Source organism: Acanthisitta chloris, unplaced genomic scaffold (assembly GCF_000695815.1).
Source record: "Acanthisitta chloris isolate BGI_N310 unplaced genomic scaffold, ASM69581v1 scaffold5077, whole genome shotgun sequence".
Classification (NCBI taxonomy): Eukaryota; Metazoa; Chordata; class Aves; order Passeriformes; family Acanthisittidae; genus Acanthisitta; species Acanthisitta chloris.
In genome coordinates, this window is record NW_008680814.1 from 148,857 (window position 1) to 161,848 (window position 12,992).

Genomic DNA, 12,992 nt, shown 5'->3' on the forward strand with positions numbered 1-12,992 from the left:
TCTTGACGTACGTACGTGTGTGTGTGTGTGTGTGTGTGTGTGTGTGTGTGTGAACATAAACCTTAGGGATATCTATTTTTAAATTTTCTCTACAAAATATGAGTATCAGTTCTATAGCTGATCACAAGAGGGAGACTACATCATCATATTTCCACTCATTGTTTAAAATTTTTAAAGCATACATACAATTTCAGTCATTTTGGCCCAGCTCTGATCTTTGTTTGCTCAGTTAAAAGTATTTAACAACTGGTCAATTAGCATTTTTTTCTGAGTTTGTCAAACCTCTGAAATTTATAGATAAAGATAGCCAATCCAGTAAACAAGGTTGAACAATGCAAAGGCAGTTGGAAAGAAGATTCGAGAATAGGAGTCAATTTTTGCAATACGGATGTGTATTCTTCCTTCTCGCCAAGATCCTGTGCGGCAATCTTCAAAACAACAAAAGAAGCTAGCACAGTCTTTTCCTTCTAGGCACTCATATCCATAACCATCATCATGTTCAGGGAGATGATTAATGTTATTAATTGGAATTAGTGTTGATCCAGGTCGAACAGCGATTGCAGGTGCTTTCTTTAAAAAAAAAAAAGGAAAAAGAGAAAAAGAAAAAAAAAAAGAAAAATGTAGTTTTCTGGGTTTTTATCCTCCCATTAAGTAATTCCATTGGCTGTCCAGAGCAAAGATCAATATAATCACCTTCTGTACAATATACAGAATTTCTAATATAGAGAAATTCTATTAAAGAAAACAGTACGGGGAGCTTTGCAAATTATGAACTGCTGTATATAATTAGCTCATGCAGGCAAAAGATCATGAATGATTTTCACCTGCCACAGTGAAAACTGGGTTGTGCTGGGATTTGGGAATAGTGGATAATTAGTTACACAGACAGGGTTAGCTGATCCCATCTACACAACGCAGACATACATTTTGAAATCAGTCACTGCTTGACAACTGGGTCACAAGCAAGTCCACACACAGGCTACAAGCACCACTACCAAAGGAATGATGGTCCTCCCAGCATTTACAGTCTTTCAAATGAGACTGGCTGTGTTTCTGGAAGCTACATTCTCACAAAAAAAAAAAAAAAAGTGCTACTGGGATTAGTACACATCACTGGTGAAATTTAACAGACACATAAGGCCAGGCTATGTCATCAACCCACTGATGATAAACCCCTTTGGAATCCAAGGCATGACTCTTATAAGAATGCCACTCAAGTCACTGAAACAGATTAATTCAGCTCTTAATTCTTGCTTTCACTTTCTGTGGGCATAATAACCCTCTTGCAATGTGCTAAAAACTCAGTGTAATAGATGTTAATAAATAATACTCATAGAAAATATCTGGGTGGCTTATTGCCTAGTACATAGTGTTTGCTATTCGCATGCTTGTGATGTTTGCCTTTTCGCCTTCCTTGTATTTAACACAACCTACCTTTCCTTGTATTATTTTGTTTCTACAAAGTTCTTTACTCATCATCCTTGTTTACATGAATGTTTCAAAAAATATTCTATTTTTCTATCTGTCCTTTTTTTCTCTTCCTAAATCTCACAGACTTTTCAAACTACTCTATAATCCTTTCTTTCAAATTTGTCCCATCCTCCCAACCTTTAGAATCTCATCAGACCAAAGAGAAGGGTTACATTAACACTACTCTTACACTGTCTTCTCTCTTTTCTACCATCTTCATATTTTGCCATTTAAGGAATAACTACAGCAGGAAAGGATGCAGTCAGAAGACCTAACTAGGTATTGAAGTGTAAAGAGTAAGTTCTCTTAGCCAATTATGCATGATAGGCAATGAAAACATGAAAAAAATATGAAAAGTGAAGCCACATCATTTAGCTTCTTTTATGCTCTACAGTCCTGTTGTCCCACTTTCAGGGAATTACTTGGCCAGTACACAGATCTCTGTACATTGTTAAGGTTGTTAAGGAGGCACTTTATTATTGCAGGGACATTTTATCCAGCATCCCAAGGGATGATGTTAATGCGTTGCAGTATCCACTGTGTTTTCCAACAGCTTTATTTAATAAGTGTCTTTACCAGAGAAAGTTTCACATAGACTGCTGCTTCAACATTTATTAGTCATGATGACCTAGAGAGCTAATTATCATCCTAAAGGACCTCATTATTCTTTACAGCTATGATAAAATACTGACAATACTAGCAAACAGGAGTTGCATGTTCCTACCCTAATTTGGGGCACTGCAAACAGGGTTTATTTTTATAAAACATAAAAAATAAGTTCAATTTTTTTAAAAAAAATCAATTATTATGTTGAAGATAAACAGTGAAAGATTCTTATTTCTGATTCACCACCTACTCTGGCATTACATGAATTTCTGGACTGTTGGTTCTACCCATGTGAGACTTGTGGCATGAGTCACTTCTACTAGCGGAATAAAATAGGAATCTCCAGCACTGAAACACCATGGGAGGAGGAAAAAATAACAGTCCTGCTTTTCACTGCTCATGTCACCAGCACAGACTGAGGGTGGCTACTGAACTACAGGTTTAAAGAGATGGCTTGAGAGAGGCAGACATGGTCATCTTATAGGCTTAACTACCTACAGGAAATACATAAAATGTGTGGAAGGAAGAGGCAATGTGAGGGAAAAGAGGAAAAAAGACCACACCTCACAAGAAAATGACTTTATATCAGTTGGCAGAGGCTTAAAAAAGCAACAAAAAACCCCCCACTCAAAACATGTAGCTACAGTAGAGTAGTACATGCTGATTTTCCATATACTTGCCTATTGATATAGTAGATAAGACTCCATGTACAGCGAGAAGGATTTATAATACACTTTGATAGGATCAAACCACAATTATTCTGCAATAACACTAATACAAGTACAAAAGAAAGCCTTTGTCTGTGCAGATCGTAGCACAGGTGATGCATTGACTTCACATGAAATGATGATCAGAACAAGATCCACAACTAATTAAGTTTAATCTTTCCTGCCCAAACTCATTATCCTTATTAATGTGGATTTGCATAAGCCAATTCATACTACCTTTCTTGAATGATGCCAGCACATACTTTATAAGATAAAACTGCTGTAATCATTTGTAAAATCTTGCCATTTTTTCACAAGATCATTTATTGTCCCCTATTGGCCTCAGTCCCTGGAATAATAAGCTTTTATTACATTTTGCAGTAGAAACAGAAGATCTGTGCAAGGCAAGTTTTCTAAGCTAAAGAAGCGCCTGTAAATGAGAACTTTTCTGAAGGAATTAGAGTGACTTTTTTAATCAATTAATTTTCTGAGTTACATATCCATAAGGAGAAGAGAAAAAGAATGAACAGAAGTCTTTGACAAAAATAAAGGAGATAAAAATAAATTTAAAAAAAGGATTTGTAATTGTATGACTTCCCATTAACTAATCAAATGGCTTCTTTCAGTTGTCTATTTGGAACAAGAATTTTACAGTTTTTTATAAAATATCACCCAAAAATCCCTATTTATCAAATCAGAATCCTTGCATCTAAGTATATTAAATTTAATTCTCTTGTTTTTTAGAGTAATCTCTTTATCTAGTATGGTATTATAGCCATAACATGTTGGAAAATGTTTAAAGAATTCCATGTGAAAAGATGTGGGTTTTTCCAACTACTTAGAAATAAAAAGCATGCTTTAAGAACCCAGTAAAACACAACTGAACAGTGTTTTGAGTACTATACTGCTAATTTTATCCTTCCAACAACAGATTCTTTGAAAATTCCAGTATTCTCACTACATGAACAGAAAGCCTCTTAAAATGGAATAATGCTTGTTCCTGAGATATGTGTGGATTTACACCATACAAACATCAACTTGTAAAAGCAGAAGTTTCATTAAACCAGAAAGAAACATGGAAGCAAATTTAGAAAAGAGTTAAGGTACAAATTCTGAAGCAGAAGAGAGTCAGAATACTGACCAATTTTTTCCTTTGCAAAGCTTTTTAAGACCCAAGTTAGGTGGTACAAATCCAAAGAAATCCTCATACCTTCAGTTTATTTACATTATCTTTACTACTACAGTCTTATCTGTGGTTCTCTGCCAGGTGCTGTTTTCAGAAGCACTGTGCCCAGGCAGATCTCAATGGGCACACACTCCACAGGCAGCTCTAGAAGTATCAAGGGCATGGAATATTCTATCAAACTACTCTTTAACTTAGGTTCATGTGTTCTCATACACATAAAAATGAAATTATCTAAAACCTTTGCTAATTAGTAGTATTTACAGAAAATTAGAAAAAGCCCCCAACTGTAAAGAAATAACAAAATAAATATTAGTGTTAATTATCTTTGAACATTAGCCTTTCTGCTTAAGAACCAGAATCTCAAAATGAATGTCACAATAAAGAGAATTCTGTATTTCTTTTTTTTTCTTGTTTGGCTAAACTTACTGATGGCTTTGATTTTGCCTTCTTTTCTTTCCCTTTGTCCCCTTTTCTGTTGCTGGTAAAGTAATGCAAGGTGCCATATTCCATCAAGGCAGCAAACACAAAAATGAAGCAAACTGAAACAAAAAGGTCCATTGCTGTCACATACGAAACCTTTGGGAGTGACTTCCTAGCAATTGTACTCAGTGTTGTCATGGTCAGAACAGTTGTGATGCCTGTTTGAGAAAGAAAGAAAAAGGACAGGAAGAGGGAAATGTATAAGTAATCCGATCACATCACCACAAAAAACCTAATGAATCATCGAATCAGCCCTTAATTCACTGATGAGGCACATAAGAGCTAAGTCATAGCAGGGTTCACCACTGACTACACCTGCACACATTGGTGCCATTGGAAAAAGCTATCCCTACGGATCCAGCAGCCACCATGGGATCACAGAGAAGGCAGCACATTTCATCTTCTCTTTACACCCCTCCTATTTTTAACACACATTGAAGAAACAATGCCATTGATGAAGTTTGTGCTATTTTATAAATCTGTCATAGAATGTACACATAAATGCAACAGACAAACAGGTACAAATGAGCACACAAATTTTATAAACACGAAGAAGTCCCTTAGCTCTTGAAAGATTAAAATGTAAAAAAGGACACATTCAGGGAAAAAAAGTGTCTTATTTACCAATAATTTCAAACTTCTGGTAAACACAAGGAAAATTAATAATGTTTTCAATTATTTACTTCTGACATGTACCATATCAAATTAGATGACCTTCATGGCCTTTCTGGTCTCATTCTCTGTTACTAGGTATGTTTTCAATACTGTGTCTTAAGTAATAGAAAATGTTTCTCTTGATTCACTTACATACAAGTTAATTAAAAGAACAAGCTGGCCTTAATAGCGATGTGTTCGAAATCTCAACTATACCACTCTTCACCAGTTTAGCTTTTAGAAGGTGTTAACACTTTCTTCTTATGTTTGATGTTTCAGGGAGATGCAAAGCCTTTCTCATAGTAGTCCAAAATTAAGATATGACCTATTCTTTGGAGAGCAATACTTGAACACACAAATAATTTGTTATTTACATGCACAGGATTATTAAAAAAGCAAGTGTTACACCAGTCTAAGGCTGTCTATGGCTTTTAAGTCAAAGCAGGGAATCAGGGGGCACTATGGAATGTCCCTGCAGCAGCAAAGTAGTAGTGATTTTGCCAACAGGTTTCCCAGTGAAATTATATGCCTGAAAGGGCAAACAGATAACCACAGAGTTCTTCAAAAGTGCTTCACTCCCAGTAGATACTTTTGAAAATCAATTAGGTATTTCTCTGTGTAGCTAAATATCTAAATACCTTTAATCATCTCAACCCTTTTGCTTTGGGCAACCACAATCTGCCAGGATCTTTCAACACATACAGAAGGAAAAGGCCCAAGTCTTTTCAGTGTACCAGATCCCAGCACAGCCTTTAGGTTGGAAGTCACACCCACCATTCCCTGTACTGACTTCTGTTCAGAGAGGACAAAATGAGATGCCAATTTTTCCAGCCTTCTTTGCTATATGAAAGGCATAGGGGGCCTGCAACAGGGAGCAAACCTTCTGCATCACAACAGCTACTTGCCACAGTAGACCTTGCTTAGTTTTGGTTTCTTGTCTTTATTTCTCAGTCTTTTTCTATAAAATTGCGTCTATTTGACTGGTACTCTCTTTCTCCTTCACCGGAACATCTGCATGTGAGAAAAGTCACCCTACAATCTGTCAAATGATAGCTTTTGCATGTTCACATGAAAGGAGCTCAGAGTTACCTGCAGGGAGCTGTAAATAAGATATTGCAAACATTTGTAGTTCATCTCAAGTAGATGAAGGTTAGTACTGCTGAAGTGGGAGCATGCAAACTTCAGCTTAACCATGACATCAAAGGCAAATTTTCTAGGTTCGTGGCACAGAAAAAGTACTCTGTAAAAAGAACAAACTGGGTACAGAATTAGCAGGATACAAATACATCAGTTTTTCCTGTTATAGCTAGTGTCTTTCCAGGCAGGACCCACAATGATGTCCAGTGATTCGTCAGTCAAAGAAATCTGAAAACAAATTTCTGCATCAAGGTCTGAAATTATTAGAAGTTAGTTTCACTTATCCAAGATTTTAGGGTCTCTTCACTAAACCTTGCAGTACTTTTAAATAACATAAAATTAGGATCCAAGCTTAGATTTTCTTCCCTTACCTTTTCATCAGGCTACTGAGCCATGCTCATTTTTGCTTGCTTTCTTTCTCAATTTATTAATCTTGCAGGCTTGACTGCACAGTGGTCCAGTTTCAGTGGGAAAGGGAGGGAGTTAAAGCCTGTACTCCCCTTTCTGGTAGCAAATGCTCCTATAGGGTGGGAATGGTGAGTTCACAATGCCATAAACCACCAAGGAAAATTAACTCGCATCTGTCACTTCCTAAGATACACTCAGCTCTTGATCTTTCCCCCAAAATAGGTCATACTGCTGTCACTAGTTTTACTATAAGCATCTGTGACTGCTAAACTCAAAGTTGCTAGTGTGCGTCCTGTGCACTCCACGCACCTCTGTCTATCGTGCTTGATGTGTGAGCTACAACTTTTCTCCAAGGCAGCACATGAACCCTAAACAGTCAAATGTAGCAGACTGACACTGTACTAAACAGGTCAGCGAAGATGACACCATCACAGAATTATCTCTGTAGCAGAACTTGCAACACACTTCAGCACACTCTGTAGTAAAAGCAGGACAGTGAGCCAGTTTATGTGAGTTATAGGCTTAACTGCTTGAAGTGCAACTTTGGTTGCCAATTTTCTGTCCTATCCTGGGCTTAAAAGAGTAACTGAATTATTTCTATTATTAAGAAAAACAACAACAATACAAAGAATACTCCAACAAAATTGGAGTAAATTGTCATGATTTTCACTCATGCAGTAATGACATCCTTTGTTTCATGACGCTAAGTCATAGTCATACTTGTCAGACTGCTTATTGCCATATTGCAGTCCCTGGAGATGACAAAAAGAACACAAAGGAGAATAAAATGTATTTATGTGAAAACCAGGAGATTCACAAGGCTTGAATCAGGATTTCCATTCTCAACATTCCTTCCTTAAGCCCTGCTGTTCAACCACAGCAGGATTCTTCTACTCCCAATCTTGCAGTTCAAGAGAAAGAGTGACCAATGGTCGCAAACTGAAGGGGAATAAACTGTGGTTAATTTGCACCTTGTTTCAGATTTGTATTCCTGGGGAGTACCAGACCCTTCAAGGCTGAAAAAAGACATTCTTACCCAGAGAAGTTCTTGCAGGAACTGCATCCTTATTGATCCAAAATGACACCCATGAAAGAACAACTGTGAGTATACAAGGAATGTATGTCTGAATAGTAAAATATCCCATACGTCTGCTGAGATCAAAGAAGATTGTCATAATAATATAATCACCTACAAATTAAAAAAAAAAAAGAATACAAAATACTTACATGACACTTAAAACGGTTTTCAGTTGTATCTTCATCTGTTAGCCTTGTTCTACATAGATACTGTATGAAATAACACTTTGCCTTACCAGACAAGGTATGAGAAATTTCAGTTGTATTTCGCAACCCTACAAATGCAAACTGATACAATCTCCAGTATTTTGGATCTGCCACTTCAACAGAGGTTTTCTTCCATTTGTATTCAATTTCATTTCTGGGATATCCATCTAGAATACAACAAAACAAATCAAACATTCAGCCACAGAATGTACCAAAGCATGTTTTGTGATCTTTGAAGTTATTTTTAAAATAAACCAGGGCTATACATAAACTGGATCAGAGACAAAGCCAATCTGTAGTCCACCTGATAAATTTAAAATTTAACCACAAAATATCTGGCCTTAGTTTTAAGCCTAGCTAATTGTATGCTTGATCTAAAACTATGTAAATACAAATGCTTAGGAAATATCTACACAATATTCTCAAATTATGACATGAAAAACTGGCTCAGAATCATCACTATGAATTAATACACAAATGTATTATCATTAAACAATTAGAAAGAACTTAAAAGGACAGAGACTTATTAGTACATAATTTGATAAAATAGTATTGATGGCTCAGGGGAGACCTCCTGAAAGGAGGTTATAGCAAGGTGGGGTTCAGCCTCTTCTCCCAGGCAACTAGTGAGAGGACAAGAGGAAACAGCCTCAAGATCTATCAGGGAAGGTTCAGGCTGGATATGAGGAAGAATTTCTTCATTGAGAGGGTTATTATAAACTGGACCGGGGAGGTGGTGGAATCACCATTCCTGGAGGTGTTCAAGAAACAACTGAATGTGGCACAGGGATGTGGTCTAGGGAACAATGTGGTGTTCAGTCAAAGGTTGGACTTGAGGAACTTAAAGGTCTTTTCCAACCTTAATGATTTTATAATTCTAATAGCACAATTCCCTTAGAGATTTTTTAAATATATCATATATATGAAAAAAATGAAGCCTGTGTTTCTTGCTTACATAAAATAAGTCCCACTGAAAGGAGGACTTCATATACTGATTAAGCATTTATGGGAACAGGTTGAAGAAGACAGATCTTATTTTTCCTTTTAAATATACCACATGAATCTAATTCAAAGCTGTCAAGTCTTTCAGGCATAAAAAATAGAGTTCTTCCAGGGCAATGGATTTCCATTAACTAGAATGAGCATTGTAGCAGACTCCTAAGCAATAAGATTATTTTTAAAGTTGCACAAAATGCATGTAAATAAATGAATTCATTACTGCATTAAATAATGCAATAAATCTAACCAAAACATGAAGAGGTCAGTTCTTTCCTTCACTACAAGGCTTTAAAAAGTAAACATTTGCTCTCCTGCTGCAAGAATTTAAGGAAATTTAAAGCCTGAATGAAAAGAGGAAAAAAAAAAAGCATTTTACCACCTACAGCTTGAAAACTCCAGAGGACAGGAGTGTTCATCCATGGGAAAATTATGAAGCTGAAGATAACATTCAGCATTAATTGTCAGCCTAATTAGAATAGAAAGGGGGGAAGGAGAAAAGAAAAAGGTTATATTGAAGCATCCAGACACTTCAGACTACATAGTAAAGAACATGCACAGAAATCAATTTTGCCAATTACTGGATGTTACAAATAGCCTACTGTGTATCAGTAAAAACACATCCAGCATCACCACCAAAGAACAAAATAACATGAACTACTACCACATGCAACCTGAGGACCTGTGTTGTTTCAACTGGCATTTCAAGACATTTCAAAAATTTCAATTGATTTGGGGGCACCTCTCAGCTCCACCAGAAACAGGGGATAAAAGGGAGGGACTGTTGACAGGGGAAAGAGGGGAGTGTATGATAGCAAATAAAGGAAGCTTCTGTAGAATGCATTTATTGAGACAAACTACATTTGGCATCATTGTACCTGGTGGCTATACAGAAGAGAAAAGAAGGTGGGAACAGTCTTGGGCTTGCTCTATACTCACAGAAGTAGCTCTGGTGAAGATAGCAGCAAGGATAGGAAAGAGCAGACTTGATGTTTCTACTCATTTGATGTCTAAGGCATTCAAGTAATTCACAGCTAATAAACATTTTTAAAGTGGCTTAGGACTCATAATTCTGCCAACTGAACCACTTGCTGCTTTTGAAAATGCTATCATAGATTCCCACAGGACTTCCAAGCACTCAATGCAAAACTCAGTTCTACTATCTTTCACTAGGAAGCTAGAGTAAGGGGCTAGACTCCAAACTGACTTGTTTACATTTAGAAGTCTTTTTACTTTGTTGACTTTGTTTGAGAAAGTCAAAATGTCTGCTAAAATCAACTTTAAAAATTAACATAATGCTTACATACTTGACTGTGTGCAATGCTTACATATTAGACAAGAAGGGGTGGGAAAAGGAATATTATGTTTCCAGGAAGTTTTCTAAGTCTCTGAACAGAGTACTCATTCTACAACACCAGGTGCCACTAGGACCTTTCCAGGACCTGACTGAAAGAGGTTTATAAGGAAAAAGTGTATTTCTTAGCATACTGAGGGGAGGGGAGGAAGTGTGGAGAGATAAACCCTCACCCACATTTCTAAGCTAAATACTTGCATCTCTCTGAAGATGCTTTCTACATTTGTCAGCTATGAGATAGGCATTTCTTGCCTTTGTTTTCCATTTTCAACCTTTGGACAGTCAAACACTCAAAGAAAAAGAAAACAATCCCAGCCTTCTATTAAAAGCAACACAACTGGATCTGGAATCACTGATGGATGCAATGAACAGACCAAGGGCTACCCTCAGAGGAGATTTGGTAAGGCTGATTAACAGATGCACAATGTCTGGCCCCTGAATTACCAACAAGGAAAAAGAGGGGGTACAGGGAAGACCATGAACCTGGAGAACTGTCAGATTGTATTATTATTCCTATAGTAAGCAACATATAAACCACTCAGTGCTGTTCTACCTTAGCGCAAATTCAGGCCATATCCACACCTATACAGATGTTTGCATGTTGCAGTGCTGGGAGACATCCTGTTCTGCTGTTTTGTTATTACCTCACTGCACTTTATATCTCATACTGTAACACAGTAATTCTAACCTATTGCTCCATGAGGGTTCACATGATATTTTTCTCACAAAACCTCTTTAGAAGAAATTGTACATTGAAACTAAATGGACAATGGAAGGGTAAAGTCCAAGCATGACACTATAAGTGCTAGCTAAAGAAAAAAATTAGTATGTCAACAGAAGAGGCTCTCTAGAGACCTCTGTAAACATGAACATAATAAACCATTTAATAAGTGCTCACATACTATGAAAAGATTCAGTGAGGAGAAAATTTTTACAACATTCTAATTCTTCTTACATCCAATACAGGAAACTTTTTAAAATTGTTCACACAACACAACTAGCCTTAACTCCTTGAGAATTCCTGTGATCCATAACAAAAGAGATGCCAGGGATCTGATTTTTATCAATTTTTTTTATATTCCTGATCATAACAGTTTCAGAATTTTTTCTACCCAGATAATAAAAACCCACCTTAGAGTATATAAGACTCTTCCATCACTCCAGATTCGAAGTAAACGATTTGGAGTTGTAATCCAGTGAGCATCAGACTTCCTTGAGTTCCGGAAGAAAGTGTCTGGAATCCAAATTTTTCCAACCATATTGCTATTAAGCATAAGCACCTTCATTGAGCTGTTAAATTTTAGACGACTGTCATACCAAGTCTGGGCAAAAATTATATCTATAGTGTATTCCTAAAAACAGAGAAACAACCATATCTATGTATTTACCAAAGTCTGCAAGCCAACAATTTTAATTCATATATAAATCTGAAGCCATTTCCTCTATTCTCTTTTGCATTACCAGTTGCATAGCACACATTACATTGCCTGTAAACCCAGACTGAGAAATTACAGGCTGACAAAAGACGCACAGGGTCTTCTGACCCTACCTCCTCTTTCCTGACACACATTGTTTACTCAGGGAAGAAGGTATGTGATGGGAGCTTGCTGTAACTTGGAGGTTGCCACACAGTTCAGTCACCCCTGAAGGCCCTGGACAGAAATTTAAAGGCAACCTTAATACTTCAGGTCTAGACTATGCTTGTTAAGACAGAGATTCTACATCTCTTAAGAAGTAAACCAAACAAGCTTTCTATATTTCCTCCCAAACTTTACAACACGTAATTTAAGATCCTTCAAGAAACTTCTGATTATGAAGAATTCATGAATATGTGGGAAGTAAGCAACAGTTTACAGAATGATCTGCTACCATCTGCCTCTTGTATCTACCAACATATACACAAAAGCATACATAATCATAATCAGGAAGGAGATTTCCCTCAAGCAATTCCACTTTACTTATTAAAGCCTCAAGAAAGCTCCCTTTGTAATAGAAAACCAAACCACTCTGTAGACTTATGGGCAGAAAAGAAAGGTGGTAAATAAATAAATAAAATAAATACCATAGCCTTTTAATGAAATGATTCTTGACACAGTAAAACTTGAGGAATAAAAAGATTATAGATGCAACAAAATAATGTTTTTCAAAGAATTCAGACAGGCTTTTTCTGCCCTTCAGACAAAGGGGCAAAACTCCATCTCTCTACTGTATTTGTCACAGCTCTAGATCACAACTCTGACCTTAAGGGCAGCAGTCTTTCTACTTGATGGCAGATGTGATCTTTCCTACACAGCTGCCCCATGAAGGCTCCAATGAGCAACTTGGCAGCTCCTCTGAGGGAATGAAGAGGTGAGGATGAGACAGGACACTTAGTGCTGGTTGTTCACCTCTCAGTTATGGAATGACTGGGCAGGGGAAACAGAGGAAGAGGCAGTGTTCACACTCTTGCTTGCACCAAAGGGGTCACTACTAGTTCACTTGGTCAATAAAAATGCATAGTGCAATCAGACAATACTGGTTTAAAATAAAAGCAGAAGGCTTCATGGGTTGGAGTGGGGTTTTAGGTTCATGTTACTTTTAAAGCATCACAGCAGCCAACTGCACAAGTTATAGACTCCTCACTCATTTCTGCAACTGACTCAACATTTCCCCCAGGAAAGTTTGTGAAATTTGTCCTAGAGAAATGTGAAATGTGTTCCCCTGATTCGTG

At 37.0% G+C, this 12,992-nt stretch overlaps 1 protein-coding gene across 1 annotated transcript; it reads right to left on the reverse strand.

Annotated features, from left to right (window-relative positions):
* Positions 1 to 291: 291 nt before the first annotated feature.
* Positions 292 to 11,634, reverse strand: LOC103805210 (gamma-aminobutyric acid receptor subunit gamma-1; the record flags this gene model as incomplete). The annotated part of the gene is made up of 6 exons (XM_009077845.1): positions 292 to 570; positions 4,396 to 4,607; positions 7,685 to 7,837; positions 7,962 to 8,099; positions 9,315 to 9,397; positions 11,414 to 11,634. Coding segments are annotated over 6 exons (1,086 nt in total), but the record flags the coding sequence as incomplete, so codon positions are not given.
* Positions 11,635 to 12,992: the final 1,358 nt, after the last annotated feature.